The 20,740-nt window shown below is 35.7% G+C and overlaps 4 protein-coding genes across 10 annotated transcripts; 2 read left to right on the forward strand and 2 right to left on the reverse strand.

Moving 5' to 3' along the window:
• The first annotated feature begins 263 nt into the window (after positions 1-263).
• Positions 264-3,810, forward strand: LOC127246797 (uncharacterized). Of its 2 annotated transcripts, XM_051268369.1 has the most exons (8): positions 264-540; positions 2,121-2,162; positions 2,332-2,454; positions 2,753-2,982; positions 3,157-3,193; positions 3,270-3,327; positions 3,442-3,526; positions 3,618-3,810. In XM_051268369.1, the coding sequence occupies exons 1-7, from the start codon at positions 394-396 to the stop codon at positions 3,522-3,524; spliced, it is 720 nt and encodes a 239-aa protein (XP_051124326.1). In that variant the 5' UTR covers positions 264-393; the 3' UTR covers positions 3,525-3,526; positions 3,618-3,810. The 2 variants fall into 2 exon arrangements, with proteins under 2 accessions (XP_051124326.1, XP_051124325.1); XM_051268368.1 differs by lacking the exon at positions 3,618-3,810 and having other exon boundaries at positions 3,442-3,589.
• Positions 3,476-7,272, reverse strand: LOC127246795 (squalene epoxidase 1-like). 2 transcript variants are annotated; one of them, XR_007837773.1, is made up of 9 exons: positions 6,894-7,272; positions 6,542-6,653; positions 6,269-6,443; positions 5,858-6,026; positions 5,496-5,714; positions 5,146-5,421; positions 4,785-5,063; positions 4,538-4,701; positions 3,476-3,607 (listed from the first exon to the last, which is right to left on the reverse strand). XR_007837773.1 is itself a non-coding variant. In XM_051268361.1 (8 exons), the coding sequence occupies exons 1-8, from the start codon at positions 7,131-7,133 to the stop codon at positions 4,597-4,599; spliced, it is 1,575 nt and encodes a 524-aa protein (XP_051124318.1). In that variant the 5' UTR covers positions 7,134-7,272; the 3' UTR covers positions 4,537-4,596. The 2 variants fall into 2 exon arrangements, 1 of the variants encoding a protein (XP_051124318.1); XM_051268361.1 differs by lacking the exon at positions 3,476-3,607 and having other exon boundaries at positions 4,537-4,701.
• Positions 7,273-9,717: 2,445 nt separating this feature from the next.
• Positions 9,718-13,363, reverse strand: LOC127246793 (probable xyloglucan glycosyltransferase 12). Of its 2 annotated transcripts, XM_051268359.1 has the most exons (6): positions 13,249-13,363; positions 11,856-13,034; positions 11,457-11,765; positions 10,923-11,213; positions 10,718-10,831; positions 9,718-10,639 (listed from the first exon to the last, which is right to left on the reverse strand). In XM_051268359.1, the coding sequence occupies exons 2-6, from the start codon at positions 12,621-12,623 to the stop codon at positions 10,019-10,021; spliced, it is 2,103 nt and encodes a 700-aa protein (XP_051124316.1). In that variant the 5' UTR covers positions 12,624-13,034; positions 13,249-13,363; the 3' UTR covers positions 9,718-10,018. The 2 variants fall into 2 exon arrangements, with proteins under 2 accessions (XP_051124316.1, XP_051124317.1); XM_051268360.1 differs by lacking the exon at positions 13,249-13,363 and having other exon boundaries at positions 11,856-13,204.
• Positions 13,364-14,725: 1,362 nt separating this feature from the next.
• On the forward strand, positions 14,726-20,460 carry LOC127246792 (uncharacterized). Of its 4 annotated transcripts, none has more exons than XM_051268356.1 (13): positions 14,726-14,905; positions 15,567-15,638; positions 15,716-16,092; positions 16,192-16,333; positions 16,975-17,450; positions 17,590-17,811; positions 17,905-18,234; positions 18,407-18,760; positions 18,881-18,958; positions 19,078-19,173; positions 19,264-19,632; positions 19,806-19,937; positions 20,033-20,460. In XM_051268356.1, exons 3-13 carry the CDS (start codon positions 15,727-15,729, stop codon positions 20,153-20,155), a joined length of 2,688 nt encoding a protein of 895 aa, XP_051124313.1. In that variant the 5' UTR covers positions 14,726-14,905; positions 15,567-15,638; positions 15,716-15,726; the 3' UTR covers positions 20,156-20,460. The 4 variants fall into 4 exon arrangements, with proteins under 4 accessions (XP_051124313.1, XP_051124314.1, XP_051124312.1 ...); XM_051268357.1 differs by having other exon boundaries at positions 14,726-14,897; XM_051268355.1 differs by having other exon boundaries at positions 14,726-14,880.
• The last annotated feature ends 280 nt before the right edge of the window (positions 20,461-20,740 follow it).

Consider the following 20,740-nt stretch of genomic DNA (forward strand, 5'->3'; position numbering starts at 1 on the left):
TATTTATAAATATTATTAATAAAATATTTTGTTTGTCGTTTAAATTTATATTATTTTTTTATTTTTATCAAAAGATATTATTATTTATTTTCTAAATAAAAATTATTATATTTTTATATATTTTTTTATTATAAAAAAAAATTACTATTATTACTCATTTTTCTAAATAAACACTTACTTTAACGAAGATTGATGGAGTATCAAATATACATATATTGTATTTTATTTAAAAGAAAATATAAAGAGCTGACTGTAGTGGCAGATTTACAATTAATTAAGAACAGAAAAAAAATCAAAGTCGGCGAGAAGAAATTCCATCTCTCCCACCGATGAATTTGAAGCCGACGGAGTCGCCGCCTCTCTGTAGAGAATCTTGAAAATAGGAGGAAAAAAATGGGCGATGTCGTGGGCGGCGGCAAACGGAACGGGGATGATCCATGGCCGCAATCAAAGACGGATTATAACGAGAAAAATCAAGACATGAAAAATTGGGGAATTCTTATTTTTGGGTTAATAGGAGCGACAGCCACGACCTTCGCTGTAAGTTCTTCTTCGGTTTCTTTAGAATTTGGTGTTTTTTAATTTATTGTTGGAGTTTTTTCCTAGAATATAGTTATGGATATTCTTCAAATTCTCGAAGTTTTGGTTGTTGGATTTGAATACAACCCTAAACCCTTGTACTCGAAACAGTCATCAGATATTGCATTTTGATTTTTTACTTTATTGGAGATTAAGTAGCTATTGATTATGTTGGGAATATAGAGCAAACAAACTCCAAAAAAATGCAGAAATTGAATCTTACCTTTGAGCTTGTTTGTCCACAGACACTTAGATCAATCCTAATTTAGATAATCCTACAATAATAAGACATTTGTTAAACTACAATGAAAAATGTAGAGCTGAGAGATGAAATAGAGTAGAAAAAACAATTGATCTAATTACAAGGTACACTGAATTCAATTAGGGTTTTATATCCAAGTATGAGTGAAGTTGCTATAAAATCAATGATTGAGAGGCTGGAATTGTGGGTAGATGATTCTTGTTCTAATTTTCCTAAAACATTTTCAACCTGATAGCTCGAAAGTTATAAATCAGGACTTTGTTGTGGATGCCTGACTGGGAAAAATAATTGTATTAGACACATTCACATTCTGCCATAAATTAACTGCATTTTGTATGCGGGACCTTTTTTCTCATGATTTAAAGTTCTCGTGTTGGCTCTTGGCGGATATGATTGCCTTTTGTAAGTTTCGTTTGTTAAAATATCCAGTATTTGCTTTTAGGGTGTGTTTGTTTGGGGGTTTGGATTTTGAGTTGGGATTTGAATAGTAAAAATTTTGAATTTGAATAGTTGTATAATGTGATATAAATAGGTGTTGATGTGATGTTTTGAATGTAAAATTAATTTTTAGTATAATATAAAAAATGAAAAATAGGTGTTTGATTTGATGTTTTTGGGGGAAAAAAATTGGATGAATAGTAGGATTTTGTTAAAATTCTACAAACGAACACACTCTTAGTAGACTGCCTCCACTCTTTGGCATCTTCATCAACTCTCGTGCATATGTTGGTCACTTTTCCCTGCTATCATTATTCTTCTAAATTTCTTTACTCTTCTCTCTGTAAATAAAAGGAAATTGACATGAAACATTTCTGGTATTTTTCGGGGCTTTAAATAAATAAATAAAACATGTTTTACTCAAACATCCTACTGAAGCAAAATGAAGCATTGGTACATGTGGTATGGAGGTAATATGGAAAAGTACTACTTGTTTGGATTAGGGGCATCTCGAAAAATATGGCGCTGAAGTTGGTTTGGAATATATAAGTAAATAATTGCGGGGAAATCTACCTTCTAATATTGAAAATGGATGAAAGCCACCAAAGTCGCCATTCATATTGATGAGCAATATTTATATCCCCGAAGAATCTTAAAAAAGATTGCAATTTTGCATAACATGGAGTAAAACATAAAATAGCCATGTTAATTGATTGTTCAAAAATACTTGTCCGAAGGACTGTGTGGAACTCTTAGCAAAGTCCATCGGGTGGTTTACATTTTAACTTGGTTGCTAATGCTTCCTTATTAATTAATGTCTTTTTCTCAAAAAATTTTGTAGGTTACCCAATTGCGAAGTACGGTTTATTGGGTATTCTCTCAGGTAATCATTAGACTCATGCATCATCTCCGTTTGTTTTTCAATCTGATCAATAAAACTTGATTGCGAGCATGCATTGGCATAACGAAGTATCATCTCTGAAGCCGTGCTGCTTGAATGATTTCAACCTAATTCTGCTCTACTGACCATGTACGCTATTGAACTGAAAAAGTTGAGCAGGTCTCAATCAGCACAAAAGGACGGGCAGTCTTTTCGAACGAGTTTTCAAGAGGCAGCATGGAAAAGATATAACCGACGTATGCAAGAACAATACGAAGAAGAAATGGAAAGAGTGGTGAGAAAGAAGTTAAAATATGCTTACATACAGTATAACCAGTTTCTATTATTTAATTTCAGGTGATAATTAGTTGTTAGTCATTTTATAAGTTCTAAACATCTTTTTGTCTGCCCAGAAATATAGACTATTCATTTTTTCTCCCTGTCACTATATCTCATTTAAAGCTGATGCTTATACTAAGAATTTTTATATCAAGTTCGATTCCAACGAGTACTTAAGCTAGGAAAGAGACTTAATTTTGTTAACTGTGTAATTTCACTTTGAGCTGCATTGATAAGTTTTTCTTCTTTTTCAGGAGCGAATTCGACGGATGCAGAGTGTCTTTAACAGGGGTAGAAATAAATTCAGGAGGAGTTACGAGAGTTGGCAAGAGAATGGACCATACAATCAGAATTTCCAGAGGAATGATTGGTACTGGAAAGCAGATAAATCATTCAGAAACCACGATAGTAACTTTACGGATACGTCTAGGGCCACTGCAAGCTCTCCATTATCACATCATTACTCCGTTCTTGGCCTTAGCAGGTATGTTTTCTTCATGATCTAATAATCTTACAATTTACATTTAGAAGGGCATCCAAGTTCTTTATTCGATTTCATATTGTGAAATACTGTACAATATTGAAGGGCCTTGATTAATATTTGCATCTGGAAGATAAAACATAGCATTTAGAAGTTGTCTATCTTCCTTCTTTGCAGGATGAGAACAAAACCTTACACGGACGAAGAAATAAAGGTACACTCCAATTTCATTGAAATAAATCGACTATTCTTTTCCGTCCATTTGCTCATCTAAATCCTCGTTTGTACAGTCCGCTTTCAGAACAAAGGCGAAGGAATTTCACCCAGATCAAAATCAGGACAACAAAGGTTGCAAACTCATTGCCAACTGCATATTTACTAGACTTCCTCTGTATTTCACTGATTCATCATCATCATCATCATCATCATCGTCACAATGGCTTCTTGTGTTTTGTTCTTCAGAGTATGCCGAAGCAAAATTCAAGGAGGTTATGGTGTCCTACGAAGCTATCAAGTCGGAAAGGAAGAGAAATGGGCAGCTTTAAGGGTTCTCCTTCAGATCATCTTCCTTTTGAGAGTCTCCTCCATATAATTGAGTTTTATCCCAACTAACATCCATTCTTTTTTCCTGTATTCAGGTGATTTCAGTTGAATCAGTATATCGGGGTAATATTTTTGCTGTACTTTTAGAGCCTGCTAGTGTAGTTAAGATTACGTGTATAATTTTTATTTGAAGCATACAAGTAATCACAATTATGTAGAAAAATAAAAAAGTTTTGATTTGGGTTTGAAAATATTAAATATTTGGTTTGAAATATTATTTAATTTGATGTGAACATAGCAATTTTTTATTTTTATTTTTTTGTGTAATATATTAATTGAAAAAAAAAAGTTCGATTTGATAGTTTTGAAAGAAAAATATTTGGGAATAGTTAAGAGTGTTGGTTGGTTTATATGCATAATTACATATGTAATGTAATTTGATACTTAATTATTGCAATATGTACTCTGTAAATTATTGGCATTATATATATATATATATATATATTGGGATATCAATTTATAAATGCTGCCAAAATCTTTTATTGATAATACCAGACTATAAATCAAACCTAAAAAGGAACACAGTCCAAGTTACCATAGATGGTCTTGTTTTGTATACTTACGACAATGCAATTTGTGTGGTGTCCAATTTCTTGAATTTTAAAAACTGCTACTGTTGGGATATTCCAAATGTGGCAATGAAATGCAATAGTTTTGTTGAATTATTGGTTGTTATACTTAAATAATCAAGAAGATTGTTCTAATTTCCAACCACAAATCACATAAATAATCAGATAAAGACACTTCAAAACTAACATGTGGATACTAGCTTTGATCACATGTGATTGTCTCTAAAAACACTTGTCATTTACACATGGAAATCAAATCCCAACATCAGTTCTGAAGCAAAATTCACACAATTAAGGCACTTAAAGAACACACAAAATCACACCTAAATGCAGAACATACACATTTTCTTCTTGAAAAACAACTGCTCACTTAATTCAGGTGGTACCTTTGTGGCCTTTTCGTCCTCCCGGCTAGCGTGCGTACGGATATCCGGTTTAACATCCCTTATTTAGTAGGGGGAGCTCTGTAGTAAGCTGGAACAGTTGCCGGAAAGAACATTTGCCTGACTCCTTCAGCTTTGATGATCGGTAAGATTATTGCTGATGCGCCCTGGTTTTGGTATGAATTAAGGTCAGTGATGGAAATTTGGCAGAGTTGAGATATGCCGGGATTTATATATTTTGTGTACTCACCGATATCAATCTGGCTCCAATCCACATTCGTTTCGGTGATGGGAAGGGCAGCAACAATCTGCCAACACCGTATATTGCAACAGCAAAGAAATGGCAAACCAGACTCAGCGGTCGAGGATTCAGCCCGGAGAGCAAAGATATAGGCCCGTTTGAGAAGACACCTCCAAGGCTCAAGTAGTCGAAGCATGCCTGCCTCATTTCGTTGCGCGCTTCATCGGGTGAAGCGCTGAAGACCTTGTACAGGGCGCCAGCCAATGTGTTGATAGTGGAAGCTACCGGCTGTTGACAAAGATAATCGAAGTGAGAAAGGGGGATTTACGTTAGAGGAAACAGCATTGGTTGCATTAAGGTTCGACTTAACCTTGCGTAGAGTGTAGAAAGATTCTAGATATTTGCAGAGTGAAGGTGCGTCTCTGAGGTCGCGTAGGGGCCTGAGAAGATTGCGCAACACAACTATATCCGACAATGCAACTGTCATTCCCCCACCGGTCAATGGATGGCGCATGTTGAATGCGTCGCCCATAAGCAAAGCGCCGGGAGTTGGATGAGGAGCAGCTGGCATGCTTCGATTTGGCATTGTCCTAATGTTGCCTTTCTCTATAGCCGAAACAAATGCTTCGCGCAGTTGGTGAGGAACCTGAAACAGTCATACCATCAGAAATCATGCTGCAATGGGTGGATAGAAGTGACAAGATGATCCATCGATCTTACCTGAGGAGCAACAACATTTTTAAGATATTTGGCCATTTCGCCATTCGATATTGAAGGCACCTTCTGCCCGGGAACATCAACCAGACACCGGACCTCCGTGCTGCTGATGGGATAAAACAGGATAGGTGATGGATCTGCTAAAATCACATGTCCGTGGTTTTCGAAAGGAAGTTGGCAGTTCTCGAGGACAATTCCAACGAAACAAGACGGCACATCAACCTGTAGATCACAAAATGATGTTACAAAATGATATGTAAAACCTAATGACAATAAGATCAAAATCTAAGTTCAAGAAAGTGATAACTGAAACATATCAGACACAAGCGATAATTGGACAGTAAAACTTTCATATAACTACCGACCTTCGGACTGCAGAGGGTTCTCCGCAAGTTAGAAAAGCACCCGTCACACACAACGGTTAAAGGCGCGTAAGCTTTCACCTCTTCACCAGATTTTGTTTTGTAGAGTACACCTCTTATGGTCCCATTTTCTTCGAGCAGAGATGTCACGGTTCCTTGCTCCATTCGAACACTGCCAAGCAAAGAGAAACTCGAGTGATTATCGCATACAACGAGAATGCTTAACCCAAAAAGACATTCATCAAGAAAACTCCAAACATATAACTATAATTCTCCCACAACATTTCCCTAACTCCTCTCGCCATTAGAGTTGGAACATAGCTCGGTAGCAAGCTCACCCCCCACGTGCCATGTAAAACAGAACATCAACATCAAATTCATAATTCAATAGTAATAAGCGTCCACACAGCATACTTTGGAAGTGACGCAGCTTTCTCGCGCATCCTTTGTATGAAGCGGCCATTGTGGAAGCTCCTACCAGACACATCGGACTGAAAATTTTCCAATGGATAAGGAAGCTGGGTGGATCTACCATCCTTGAATAGAGCATAACCTTTCACCCTCTGTGCATCAATCCCCTCTACACAATCTGGAACAAAATCGAAACTCACTCAAAAACCATTAACATATATACATATATATATATATATATGTATGTTGCCCATCAATATCCATTGTAGTGCTTACCTTCCAACCCTAACTCAACCAGCTTCAGATAACCACCTGGCTGCAGTAGCTCTCCAACAATCCTATCAGGCTCTGATAAATCTCTTTCTATCACACGAACACGTCGCCCATCCTGGAGTTTAGTTACAGATAGAAATAGAATTCAGATAACAGCAACCAAAACACCGAAGGGAAAGGGAAAATCAAAACTACTGAGTCTCCAAGCTCTAGTTTCATTCAAATCGAGCACATCTTATTTATGTTTTCACTTCAATTGAATCAAAACTGCACAATCCAAATAAATCATTAATGGCATCTACAGAGGTTGCACAACGAGCCAAAAGTATAAGCCAAAAAAATAAAATTCCAGTACCTTCCCGAGGGTATAAGCGAGTGCGGCGCCGGCAACACCAGCACCAACAATAATCACATCATCTTCGCCGGCGTCTCCGGATCCACATTCTCCCTCAGGAATGACGGTAGTCTTAGTGGCGCCACTCCCCTCCTCCTCCTCCCTCAACCACCTCCTATCCTTCTTCCTCCGAGTGCAATAACAAAATCCAATAACCCCTAGAAACGCCACGAGAACAGAACACAGGAGCGCGAGATCCATCCTCTTTCCTGCAATGCAGGTAGGTTTCCCAAAACGAGCAAACTATCCCCCGCCGGAGAGACGACGGTCGGCTGCGCTCTCTACACAGTCGCAGATTGAAGAATGATATATATATTTCTCCCGTGAGCGGTGGTGGAATCGAATCTGCGCTTCGCTGGCTCGGCGCGTCGTTTTCCTGCCAATAATAGATATTAATAAATTAGAAATATTTTTATTTTTGGAATATTGTAACATAAATTAAAGTTAAACAAAAACAAAGAAATGGGACGTGTAACGGTCTCGAGAAGCGTGGGCAACACAATAGAGCTACACAGCACTTACTTTTTACTATTAAAATTAAAATTAAAATTTATTCACGTTATTTTTGGATTTCTTTTAACTTTTTATATATAAATGAAATTAAATTGACAATCTCGATTTTTTTTAGATTTATTTTTGTTATTTCCAAAAAATTAATAAATGTGGCCTGAAGACCGTCTTTGGACAGCCTCGAGGCTTTGACCGTTCGATCTAATAGAAAACGACGAATAAATAATAATTATTATAATATTTAAAATTTGTCTTTGTCTCGTGCCGTGTCACGTGATGTCGTGATATTTGCCTTTGGCGATTTAAATTATTTAAAATTTATACATTATCTATTATATAAAATGTAAGAAATATAATCAAGAACTAGAAATTAAATCCCAATAAATCAATAGAAAGATTGATCCCAATGATTAAATTATTTCTAGACACTCTATATTTTAAATTTAAATTATTCAGTGTAAATATATATATATGTTCAAATATTTAATTTAAAATTGTTTTATGTGGTCCACAATCGGTACAAAGGACAGATCAATATGATGGGAGATGAGTTGGACTATGTGGGCATGTGTGTATTTTTAATAAATTTCAATATGGTCCCTAAATTAATTTACAATCGATGTCTTTTTTTATTATTATTAAAAAATATATAAAAAAAAAATAAAAAAATTGAGATTTGTAGTGAGCTGTGCAAAAATATTATCAGATTGTGTCTTGTTAATAGAATAATTAATGAGTAAAAAGGCTACTGTCTATTTATTTATTTATTGTTTAAAAAAGATTGGTCTATAAATTAATTAAAAACTATTAATTAACTATCATTGAGTTTACACATAAAATGACCAGTGATGTCTTTTTAAATTTATAAATAATTGACAGCTCTGATTTTGATTGAAATTTACACATTGATTTTGATATGATCATTTTATTTCCACCAAATTTAGGGGAGTGGTTGGATGCTTTTTTGTATTGTTTTAAGATTTAAAGGGTTTTTGTTGATTTGAAATGAAAATTACAAGTCATTTTGGATGAACTTTAAAATATAAAGTATAATATAATATACTTAATTGAAATTAAATTCAAGACATTATTGAAATGATTTGAGAATTATGATTTAATATATATATATAAATGTTTTTTTAATAAGAATAAAATTATGTAAAAAAATTAATATAAGTTATCCAAGAAATTATCTCCAATAAAATAACTAAATAGGATTTATTGTTTTGTTATTTCAAATTGAAATTTTTAATAAAAAATATTGAATCAAAATTTTATTTAAATAAAATTCAAATAACATTTTATTTCAAATCACAATCAAATAAATTCATAATTGGGACATCTTTGATTGTAATTTTAATTTAAAATCATTGTTATTCATATGCATAATTTATAATAAAACAATACTATTTATTTTTTTATAAAATATTACATCAAAATAATATTTAAATAAAAATTTAAATCAAACATTCCACTTTAAATTAATTTTACACCAAGAGTAAACAAACCATATAGGGTACAAGTTGAGGTAAAATTTTGAGATGTTCACAACTCTTTTGGGTTTGTTTACTTTTGATTTCAAACAATTTTTTATTTCATTATTCCAATTTTCAATATAATATATATATATATACACATTTTTTTATTATGAAACATTTTATTAAATAAAAACTAATAAAACTAAGCAAACCCTCTTATTTTTCCATAATACAATTCTAATTAAATTCGGGTTACTGAAGGGCTAGCTCATAAATTCTTGCCAACATAATTTTTGTGACACCAACCATATTAATTCCACTACCTACATTGACAATTTCTCATTTATAACTGAATTTAAATATTGCCCACATTACATGCTTCCATTTAAAAATAATAATAATAATAATAATAAATTATAAAAGTTCTACATTGCTATGTTGTGTATAAATTACATTAACACAACAACCAAATATAGCTGCTAGCTGTGTGTGTAAATAAATTATGATCACATGTCTTTGTGTGTGTTTTTTAATGAGATATGACAAGTGATAAATTAGTAATGGTGTGTCACTCATTTTGTTAGGTCAATAAAAAATTCTTCAACTATACTTTCATTTTTATTTTATTTTATCTTATTTTATTTTATGACATTGTGAACTCGTAGCCGCTATCATTATCATTTGGGGTAAACTTCCGGCCGAACTTAATTCCGGCCGAACTTAATAATAACTGCTGTCCGAATCAAATATCACATTTCTTTCTGCAAGAAAATACTCAATATTTTGCTAAAACTTCCCAGAAATCCAAAAAAAAAAAAAAAAACACTTAAGCATAGCATTATTACATATCATCAGGTGCAGAGAACAAAATCCTGATAAAATACGAATGCCCAGATAAACAAAAGAATCGAATTCGAAAACATCGATACGATACGATACGACGACGTTGTCGTCGATCGCCGTTACTATACAGAATCTTATGCGAAAAATCGATGATAATCACAGTACATTCGATCGCCATACCTAAAGATGATTTTGCACGGGCCTTTCGTTCTCTCGACTCTTTTTGTCTCCGATTTCCGATGATTGTCTCATGATTTACTCGACCTGTTCGCCGATCAGGTCGAGCCCGACGACCAAAAACGTGATCCCTTGAAAGAGCAAGAAGTAAAAATGGATTCCCTGCGCAGACAAAAGACTTCTCGCCGAGGCCGTAAGCAGTAAGAACGCCAGCGCTAACTCCTTCGTGTATATCCGATTGTGCTTCCTCCGCGACTCCTGCTTTTTAATCTCTGCCCGCATTTCCTCGAGATTCGACTCCGAGTTACGGTTGCCTCTTTGGGTCTTCGACTCTTTCTCGACTAATGCTACGAGATCGCCTTCAGAGGATCGACCAGACTTTTTCGTCACAATCCATTCATAGGCACTGCCGAGCTGGAAGAGACCGGAAATCATGGCGTTGAATTTGGTCACCGACATGGTGTTCTCGAAGAGAAGGTATGGCACGATGAACGGGAACGATCTCGGCGCCGGAAGTATGTTGAGAAACGACATCATGGCGGGAACGTAACAAACGATCCACGATGGAAGCGTCGCCTCCGGGACGAACATCGTCATCGGAAGAATGACGCAGAAAAGGGTAAAGGAGTAGAATGGGAGAATCAGTTTCCTCAGCAAGAAGAAGAGGAAAATCAAGTTGATTTTCTTCCAAATGCTTATCTGCAAAATAAGTTCGGAATTAAACTCGAATTGCTCGGAATGACGAAATAACGGGAATCGGATAATGTTACGGCATACCTTCGCTTTGATAATGGCAGGTAGACAAAGCCGGAACAATTGCATCGGTCCAGAATGCCATCTGTGTTGTTGCTTCCTGTAAGCCTCGAAAGATTCGGGTAATTCACACTGGCACTGAAAATTCATTCAAATTCGTATAAACAACGATAGTGCAGAGATTGTACGAATGAAAACAATCAAAACGATTAGCGTTGCAGCAAAATACCTCGACGTCATTGAGGAAGATGAATTTCCATCCATGAAGATGCGCGCGCACAGCAATGTCCATATCCTCGACAGTGGTCCTTTCCATCCACCCGCCAGATTCCTCCAACGCCTTTATCCTCCAAACACCAGCAGTTCCGTTAAACCCGAAGAAATTTAGGAAAATCCCATTAACCTGCTGCTCTACTTCAAAATGAAAAGCTAAATTAATGAGCTGCAGCCTTGTTAGCAGATTTTCATCCTTGTTAACGAAGGACCACCGGGCCTGAACCAATCCTAGTTCCTCGTTATCCTACAATTTTCAAAACGTAGACGTAAATTTTTATACGCACAGCTAAGCCCCCGTGTACATGCACCGACAAAATGCAATAAATACGAACCAGAAAAATAAAAATGCCAAGGAATTCAATACAAGATATCGCAATGAGATTTTAACACATAACGGACTCGATCCAATACAAAACAATTAATCAAGAACACAAATTTAAGCCAATACCAAGTGTAATCCTTAAAATGGAGATGGCAATAATGATACCTTAAAATGAGGAACGGTCCTCAAAAGAAAATCCGGGGCAGGCTGGAAATCAGCGTCGAAGATGGCTACAAACTCGTAATCCTTAACGTAGGTACAATTCATTGCAGACTTAAGATTGCCGGCTTTATAACCCTCCCTGTGCACTCTGTGTCTGTATATAATGTTGGCGCCGTTCTCCAGCCACTTGTGAACTTCATCTCTGATCATCGACTGAGTTGCTGTGTCATCAGAATCATCCAAAATTTGAATCAACATTCTGCCCCTAGGCCAGTCCAAAGAACACACTGCCGCAATCGATTGTTGATAAACCTGAGAACACAGTCCGAATTCGACAAATGCATCACTCAATTGTAACTAGAGATTAAATTACAGAGGTTCTAACAAGCTAAATTGGATTACCTCTTTCTCATTGCACATGGGGATCTGAACTAAAACCATTGGGAAGTATCCATAGCCATGTCCATCACTCTCACCATCTCCAGATTCAAGATCAGCAGGGCCTTGTTTGGGAACAGGTTTGATTCTCCTGATCTTGATCCAGAAGCAACCGAGGCAGAGGATTAGCCTGTCCAAGCTCTGCACTAGGAACAGAATTATACAGACATTGGCCAAGAACTGAAGGGGTGGAGCAAGATACTCAACCCTGATCCAAAACCAGGTGGAATAGAGCAGATCAAACAAGCTTTTAACCATCAAAGGATCTGTCAAACCGTAGAGATGCTTGAGCTGAAGATCCGGACCTCCGAAATCCCAACCTTTGTAATAAGCCACCATTTCGAAACAAAGAAGTACCAAAGACAAAAAGAGGAAACCCTTGATGACACTGTAGAATCTCGACTTGACTTCCGGAGGCTCCGCCGATGAGGTGTCGGCGGAGTCTGTGCGGCCGGAGACGACTCGCCGGCGGACAATTGAGGCCAGAGAAAAGAATGCAGCACCAATGGAGGTCAGGCATCCCGCCGCCCTGTGCGCCTTCAGAAGAAGAACCCAAGTCATCTGCTTCGCGTTCTTGTTCCGTACTCCTTTCGGAACGGCGTCGTTTGGGTAGAGGAAGTCCTCGTCCGACGGAGATTCCAACTCCACCATCGACCAGTTGTTAGGATTCTCCATTTTCACGACCACCGGCGTCCCCCTGTGCGCCTCCTTCCCCCACCAGAACGGAGCCATTGCTCAACAAATTATCAACAAGAAAAGTTTCAGAATCGGATAAATTAACCCCCAAATACCGCGAGATCACCCGAAAATGACCTGAATTTCAGAACAATGTCTGCAAAAACTCCAGACAACGCACAGAGAGGGAAGGACGCGTGGGGGAGACGAAGAAGCAAGCGTCTCCATTACAAGGAGACATTTGTACGAACACTATAAGGTCACACAAAATACACCAACATTCAGTAAGAATGGGGATTTGTGTCAATAATCGTACACAAACTTTATCTGCATTACATTCAATTTACAGCTTGCAGCCAACAGACCAAAGAATTGAAAAGGATTGACGAAAACCCCAACCCCCCCAAAAATAAAATTAAAGATCGAAGGGTAAAAGCAACAGCTCAACACGTCTTCCCGAACGATTCCCTGCCCAAAAAGAGAAAATCAAAAACCATAAATACATCCACCAACAAAACCAGAAAAACAAAAAAACACAAAAAAGCATTACTAAAATTCCCAACTACGCAAACCCTAATTTTAAATGAACATAAACGGCAGAGCCAGTAAATTCATCAATGCATTCAAAAAAACTGCCAATCAATGCACCAAATCCCCGCGCCGTTCAAATTATTCGATTAACCTGCTGTCTTTTCTCGTCATCGCCTTCTCCGATTGCGTTCCAACATGCAGCGCGCAGAAATTCATCCAAATGCAGACGATTCTCGATTCTTCTCCAATGTATGCAAAAAACTTTATAGAGGCTAGCCAGAAAACAAGCTTCTTACAATGATTAATAATTTGATAAAAAAAATAATTAATAGAAATGAAGTAAGAAGATTGACTGGAATTCTTTTTAAAGGAGATCAACAAAGATTGCACCAAATCCATGCAAAATTTTGTTAAATTTTTTTTCCCTTTTCTAAATGTGGTGTAATTATTATTTAGCGTAATTTTTAAATTCGGAAAAAATAAGAATAAAAAGTTGGCGAGAATTAGTAAAGGGGTTAGCTACAAATATGGATTTTGGTGTGGTTTTGACTTGAATACCAGTTTTAGCGCTTGACCATTGGCAATGTCAACCCTCTGACTTTTACCCTTTTGGGGGGTTTTCAGTTTAATCATATGTGCTTATTTGTAATTTCGGTATATATATTTTTAATACCGTATTTAAAATTATTATATTTTAAAAACATTTCATTTTAAGTTCTAACCATTATTTCATAAATGTAAAAATAAAAAATAAAAAAACATAAGAATTAAAACTAATTTTTGTATACTCTTATTCTAATTAAAATAATATTAGAAAATATTAGTATTTCTTGATCTAAAATAAATCTTACGATTTTATTTGGTTATGAAATTATTTTTGCTTCTATGAAAGCTGCCATGCCTTCTGGTTGAATTTGCACATTTCAATTGCAATTATCGTCATGACTTTAATTTAAAATATAAAAAAATCTCAAAATTTATTTCTCAGATTTAGTCCACATTATTGTTATTTAATTTCCTTAATTGTAATTTAGATATACGCGTAGAATTGAAGAGGACAATAATGTAAGTCTCAAATACTACGGCAAAATTTACAATGAATATTGGCTTTGTTCGCTAAAATCATTTTTTTATTAGTGATACCGATTTTTTTTATAATATACATTAAAAAATAATAATATTATACTAATTTGTGAAATTGAGAAAGATAATTTTGATAATTTTTTATTTTTTTTATTGCAATTACAAAGAAAATAATTTTGTTATTACAGGGTTTTTTTTTTATATTTGTATATAATTAATTACATAAACTCTTGAGTAAAATCAAATAAAATGAAAAAATTCATTAAATTGAGACGAAAGAATATTAAATATTAAATTTTATATTATTGACACGATTTCTTTAACTTATCATAAGTTAATTCAACCCTAAACATGCCCTAATAAATAACTGGGCCTAAAATTGTTTCGTTTCTTTTTTTTTGTTCTTGTTTAAATATAAATGGGCCTGCTTATTTTGTTAAAGCCCAAAAATCACTACGTTAAAGGCCCAATTAAGGGGCCTTGTAATTTTGTACGGATTCGGGCCTCGCATATATACACGAATATAGTGATGCTATTTCATAGCTAAACCCTCCCGCCGGCCTCCATTACCGGCGACTGCCGCTTCTTCCGAATCGGGATTCAGTTATATCAACCGTGTTACCGCCGCTTCTCGTTTTCATCCACCGACTCGAAGCCGACATTATCTTCCCAGTCATAGCGGGACGGTTGATTCATATAGGTTGGGCTTATCTTTAGGTGACTGGGTACATGTTTTTGAGTTATTGAATATTTAGGTTTATGTATAATCGAGTTAATGTGTTCTATGATGTCAATGTATATTTCGAGTGCAACAACTGCCAGGAATACGAACAGTGATGAAATCTGACCGTGTGATGAGTTGACAGATTTGCGTGGTTCCGTTTCCTTAAAGTTGTAATTTTAACGTCAAATTCCCTTAAATTTTATTCGATTTGTTGCTTTTATGGGTTCTTGTTATAAGAGTAGTAGAAGGAGCGCCTCAGTTGCTTATTTAGCCACTGCACTATCTTGATGCTTATTCATTAGCCATTCCATAAGTTAGTTGTGGGAAAATTTTCACGGGACTTCATTGTTTCTACGGTCTCCCTGCTCCATGAAGTTCTTTCTAACTAAGGTGCTTATTTGATTGGTTTAGCTGACTTAAAAAATTCAGATAGACTATAATGAACTAATGAATTTTTTCCAATACTATAGGGGCATGTTTACTTACTAATTAGTTTTATGTTATCTATTATAACATAAAAGTTTATTAGTCTTTAAAGTGAACACTGACTATGTAGCTGGTTTTCTTTATTAAAAGTTGTGATTGGTCTTGGGTGATAAGTTTACGAATGTGAAGTATTATTGAGTTTTACAGAGGCTAATGTTACCTGGTCTACTCAACAGGGGTTACAAACATCCATTGCAAAGTGGACATTCTAACAAAAGATAAATTTTTTTTGGTCTGATTACTCTCAGGTGGGATATTATCCATGGTAATTAATGTGAGTCACGTTTGTAATTTTTATAATTGACTCAGATGGTTTTTGCTTCAGGATCTGGTGCAATGTTGGTCGAGAAAACCAAAAAATCCAGGGATAATGGCACTCGAAGCTTCCAGAAAGATAAAGAATCTATGGTCAAGAAAAGAAAGAGATTCAGCTCCCGCAATAAGAAGAAAAAGGATGAAGCTAATGAGAAAAGGCCTCGGCGCGGTCCTCATTTGCCAAATGCTTTGAAAAGGGAACTTGATCAACTTAAGGATCGGGATAATGAGGAGCTTTCAGACGGTGATCAAGAGATTGATTCAGATGATGCAATTGACCATGATGTATATGAATATGAAGAAGAGATTCCAGAGGAGGAATCCAAGAAGAACAGGCGGTATGACACTGTTGAAAACTATGAGTATGAGCTTCCTAAAGATTTTGAGGTGTGCCCTGAAGATTTATTTGCAAACATAACTATCTATTTTCTTCCTACACAAACAAAACAGTTGGGATTTCTCATAGTGATTGTGTCTGATTCATAGGATTGGAAGGTTGCATCTGATGAAGGCGAGGATGAAGATGAGGATGACAACTCTGATGGCAATGAATTTGAAGACAAAGATGCTGGCAAGCATGCAAAAATGTTGGAAAAGATTACTGGACTTCCTAGTGATGCCTTTGAAGGTAATTAACTATTTGGTTACCAGTTGAGTTTTAAACTGGAAGTTAAAAGTGATTTATTTAATTAATATTTTATTTACGATGTAATATATATAATGAAAAAAATAAAAAAATATATTTAAATGTTTAAAAAATTTATATTCCAATAAAATGTAGACAATATGAATATTATTGTGTGGAGAATAAAATTTTATATAATATAAATAAATAAAAATAAAAATAGTTATTTATGATTAACATAAATAAATTTAATAAAAAATGGAGAGTTTAGAATGTATATAAATATATTTGTTTATTTATTAGAGAGATAGAAGTAGAAGAATTTGGGTGGGTCCTATTTGAACCTTGCAGGGCCCTACTGTTGCGCCACCACCGTTAACTTATATTGTCATGTATTTTTTGAACTTCTATCTCCATTTCATGCTTCATCCTTGTAATGCCTACCAATTTCTATGTATATTGTTCGTGAGTTGTGAAGATAAACAGTGAATACATGGATTATTTGGGTGATTTATGTGGATATTCATCTCTCTCTGTAAATGTTCTACCAAGTTCTATTAATCTGTCTGATGCTTTTTATTATTATATGATTTGCATACTTTTCAACCAATTTACCCAAATTAACCAAAATTGCATCCCAATAGGTAGAAAAAAGAAAGACTTCATCATCTCTGAGGCTTATCCAGAGTCTGAATATAATCCTAGCAGTGATGTTCTTGATGGGGATGGTCGAATCAGCATGCAAGACCTTTTGGACCAGCTGCATGGAAAATCTGGTTTCAGCAAAGTTCGGAAAGATATACACCGGATGCAGAAAAAGTCTATGCCCACACTTGCACCGCTCCCCAAGCCAGAACAAGAACGGTTGGAGCGAAAGGCTGCTTATGATCTATCTAAGAAGGATATTACCAAGTGGGAACCTTTGGTTAAGAGGAATAGAGAAGCACCAACTATGTTTTTTGATGAAGATGTTGATCTTGGATTTTCAACTATAGGAGCAATTGCTTCAGAATTTAAACCAAGAACTGATTTTGAGAAGAAAATTGCTTCCTTAGTCACCCATAATGAAGTTGTTGAAGCTCACATCAAAGATGGTGCCCGACTTCTTGAGCTGAACAAGGTATTTTGTTACATATATAAATGTATGAACTTTTCTATTCATGCCGCAACCCTTCATTATATTTGTTATAATACACTTTCCTGGTCCAAAGGAAGATATTATTTGCACATCCACACTTATATCCTGGATTTTGGGGCAGATATCCATCGAAGATGTGAAGAATAGACAGCAAGAGCTTGCTAAAATGCGTAGTTATCTTTTTCACCATGAGATGAGGTCAAAAAGAATTAAAAAAATAAAGTCCAAGACCTATCACAGGGTGCTGAAAAAGGAACAAAGGAAGGCAGCGGAAGCAGCAATTCAAATGGATCCAGAAGCTGCAAAGGAGATGGCAATGAAGCAAGAATTTAAAAGGGCTGAGGTCAATTGATGATGATTCATCATGCTTTTGTTTTCATTTCTTACATGGATCTTAAGTAGAACCCCTATTTAACCTGTCAACCAAATCTTTCAGGAACGCTTGACTCTAAAACACAAAAACACCTCCAAATGGGCAAAACGAATTCTACAGCGTGGTCTCAAAGTCCAAGATGAAGCAACCCGAGCTGCTCTTGGCGAACAACTTAATCAACATGCTGCTTTAACTAGAAAAATTAAGTCTATGAAAGAAAGCAGTAGCAGTGGTGAGAGTACTGATGAAGATGATGAAAGTGATGGCATGATGGGTGATTCAGACCAAGATGTTAAATTGAAACGATTGGAGAGGGCCAAGGAGAAAACACTTGAAGTATTACAAGAGGATGAAGAGTTACCTAAGTCTGGAGTGCTTTCTTTACCTTTCATGGTAATCTGGAGAACATTGAGATTATTTTTCTTTTACTTCAAATATCATGAGGTTTCAATTACTACAACAATGTTTATTCTTCTGAAACCTGTGTCGGTCTTTACCGGATATATGGCTTATCTTTTGCTGAAGAAATCATTAAATATAATACCTCGGTTTTTCCTTTGTACAGGTGCGCGGTTTGAAAAAGAGGAAAGAGGCTGCTGACGAAGAGGCAAAGGTTGCTCTTGAAGAGTATGAGTCTTCATTGAAGCAGTTGGAAGATCATAGTGGGTTAAGAACTCATGACCAAGATGCCTCAAGTGGTAGGATGGTTTTTGGTGCTACTAGGAAGGTTGTCAATGAGACAAAGGAGAAGGTCAAAGTTAATAACTATTATGGAAACAGTGACAGTGAAAATGATGATGACCCCAAAGATGATTATGTTATTGAACACAAACAAGCTGATAAAAATCTAAGAGTGGCAGACGTCGACCATAATTTACTTCGAGAAGAGTTTGGGATTAGTAACAAATCCCTATTTAAGGTTGTATATCATCTTACTTTCCTCTCTATTCCTTTCCTTTTCTTCCTCCTCTCTTGTTGTTTTCTTCTAATATTCTTGTAAGGTGAAGTATGATTATTTGCTGTAATTTTATTCTTTCAGAGCTTTCAGGATTCTGAAGACCCAGAGCCCAAGTCAACTTATGAGGTTGCATATTTAGCTTCTGATTCATGGAAGAAGGTTAGACTTGAATTACACTTTTTTTTATAATTTTTTTAATTTATATTTTTGGGTCATTTTGGCACATGAGCCTTCATGAATCTGTGTATTTACAAACTGATGTAACTGATGATGAACAGATAAAACAATCTTCAGATGCCACTAAACAGTTAGAAGACGCCAAATATGTTCCTAACTCTAATCTAACACCAGTGGAAGATAATCAGCATATTGAGGTGAGTCATATTTAAATACATATGCTTCCCATCCTAAATGCAAATGTGTAATCGTTCCCCTTTTCTGTCTGTTGGTTATGATGTTATTAGCAGGATAATGATGAAGATTCTGATAGTGATGGGGAAATGGTGGATGGAATATTATCTTCTGGCCCTAAATCTACTTATGAGCTTCCTGGTCAAGCCGAGCTAATACAACGTGCTTTTGCTGGTGATGATGTTGAAGAAGATTTTGAGAAAGATAAAGCGGAAATTTTAAATGAAGAAAATCCTGAACCTGAAAAGCCTGTTTTACTTCCTGGATGGGGCCAATGGACAAACATTCAGAAGAAGAAAGGTTTACCTTCATGGATGGTGGAAGAGCATGAGATGGCAAAAAACAGAAGAGAAGAATCTCTGAAGAAGAGGAAGGATGCACGCTTGCATAATGTCATTATTTCAGAAAAATTGGATAAAAAGGTTTGCTTAGTTTTATATTCCACTTATTTGGTTACATATATTTTGTAGTCAGTCTGTTTGTCTGTCATTCAGATTGATAATTTAATATACTTAGGATGCTCCCTACAAATAATTTGTGCATAGAAGTTTGCTTGCAAATCATGGAAGCTAAAACAATTTTTCCTTTTTTGTAGGCTGAGAAACTGCATACCAAGACACTGCCATATCCGTATACATCAAAGGAAGTATTTGAACAGAGTATTAGGATGCCCATTGGACCAGAATTTAACCCTGCCACCACCATTGGAGCTCTTAACCGCCCAGAGGTAGATAATGACTCTGCATTGAGACTCCCAGATACCTTACAAGTTTTTTTTTTTTTGATAGTTAATTGCTCATCACTCTATTGTTTGTGGATTAGGTGGTGAAAAAATCTGGTGTTATCATCAAACCAATTAAATTTGAGGATGTTAGTGTCCATGCAAGAACGGAAACACATAAGCCCAGTGCTCGTAAACAGAGAAAGGGGAAAGGTAAAAATTGATTCATGTAGAAGATAGTGCTGAGGTGTAAAGGCTACAATATGTCCGCAGCAGAGCTCGTGTTGTCAATTGGTTAGTATTATTTTGACATGTTGCATGACCCTGTAGATTACTTATTTATGAGATTCTATTCACGGAAAGTTTTGTACTATTTATTTAGTTACACACAATTAAGTAGCTTTTGTGATTCCGATAAATATTGTTTGAATGCCACAGAGAGCAATTCCATAAAATCACAGGAATGTGCAATGTAATGTCCATAAAATCACAGGAATGTGCAATGTAATGGCGACATTATTGTTGATGATTCTGTTGAAGGTTTTAATGATCAGAAATTTATGGTAGATTCTTTTCCATTATTATAATTTGTAGATCAATGCCTTTGTTCCCTGTCACACTGTGTGCCCATACAGTTGAAGGTTTTAATGATCAGAAATTTATGGTAGATTCTTTTCCACTATTATATGTGTGCCCATACAGTTGGGGATAGGGAGATGACCAATTGTATTTTGAGTAACATTATGATGAAATCTGATTTATTTCCAAGTGTTATTGACATCAAACCAGATTAGCTGCACAGTTTGTAC

This window comes from Andrographis paniculata, unplaced genomic scaffold (genome assembly GCF_009805555.1).
Source record: "Andrographis paniculata isolate CXL003 unplaced genomic scaffold, ASM980555v1 Contig30END, whole genome shotgun sequence".
NCBI lineage: Eukaryota > Viridiplantae > Streptophyta > Magnoliopsida > Lamiales > Acanthaceae > Andrographis > Andrographis paniculata.

What these genes read in the sequence shown, in the direction of transcription:
- LOC127246797 (XM_051268369.1), top strand. Translation starts at nt 394, where the DNA reads ATGGGCGATGTCGTGGGCGGCGGCAAACGGAACGGGGATGATCCATGG. An exon ending in TCCGTTCTTGGCCTTAGCAG is followed by an intron (nt 2,983 to 3,156) that starts GTATGTTTTCTT and finishes CCTTCTTTGCAG; the next exon opens with GATGAGAACAAAACCTTACA. An exon ending in ACACGGACGAAGAAATAAAG is followed by an intron (nt 3,194 to 3,269) that starts GTACACTCCAAT and finishes TCGTTTGTACAG; the next exon opens with TCCGCTTTCAGAACAAAGGC.
- LOC127246795 (XM_051268361.1), bottom strand. Translation starts at nt 7,133, where the DNA reads ATGGATCTCGCGCTCCTGTGTTCTGTTCTCGTGGCGTTTCTAGGGGTT. An exon ending in AAAGCTGCGTCACTTCCAAA is followed by an intron (nt 6,027 to 6,268) that starts GTATGCTGTGTG and finishes TTTGCTTGGCAG; the next exon opens with TGTTCGAATGGAGCAAGGAA. An exon ending in AAAATGTTGTTGCTCCTCAG is followed by an intron (nt 5,422 to 5,495) that starts GTAAGATCGATG and finishes TGACTGTTTCAG; the next exon opens with GTTCCTCACCAACTGCGCGA.
- LOC127246793 (XM_051268359.1), bottom strand. Translation starts at nt 12,623, where the DNA reads ATGGCTCCGTTCTGGTGGGGGAAGGAGGCGCACAGGGGGACGCCGGTG. An exon ending in CCATGTGCAATGAGAAAGAG is followed by an intron (nt 11,766 to 11,855) that starts GTAATCCAATTT and finishes CTGTGTTCTCAG; the next exon opens with GTTTATCAACAATCGATTGC. An exon ending in TCTTCCTCAATGACGTCGAG is followed by an intron (nt 10,832 to 10,922) that starts GTATTTTGCTGC and finishes ATGAATTTTCAG; the next exon opens with TGCCAGTGTGAATTACCCGA.
- LOC127246792 (XM_051268356.1), top strand. Translation starts at nt 15,727, where the DNA reads ATGTTGGTCGAGAAAACCAAAAAATCCAGGGATAATGGCACTCGAAGC. An exon ending in GACTTCTTGAGCTGAACAAG is followed by an intron (nt 17,451 to 17,589) that starts GTATTTTGTTAC and finishes ATTTTGGGGCAG; the next exon opens with ATATCCATCGAAGATGTGAA. An exon ending in TGCTTTCTTTACCTTTCATG is followed by an intron (nt 18,235 to 18,406) that starts GTAATCTGGAGA and finishes TCCTTTGTACAG; the next exon opens with GTGCGCGGTTTGAAAAAGAG.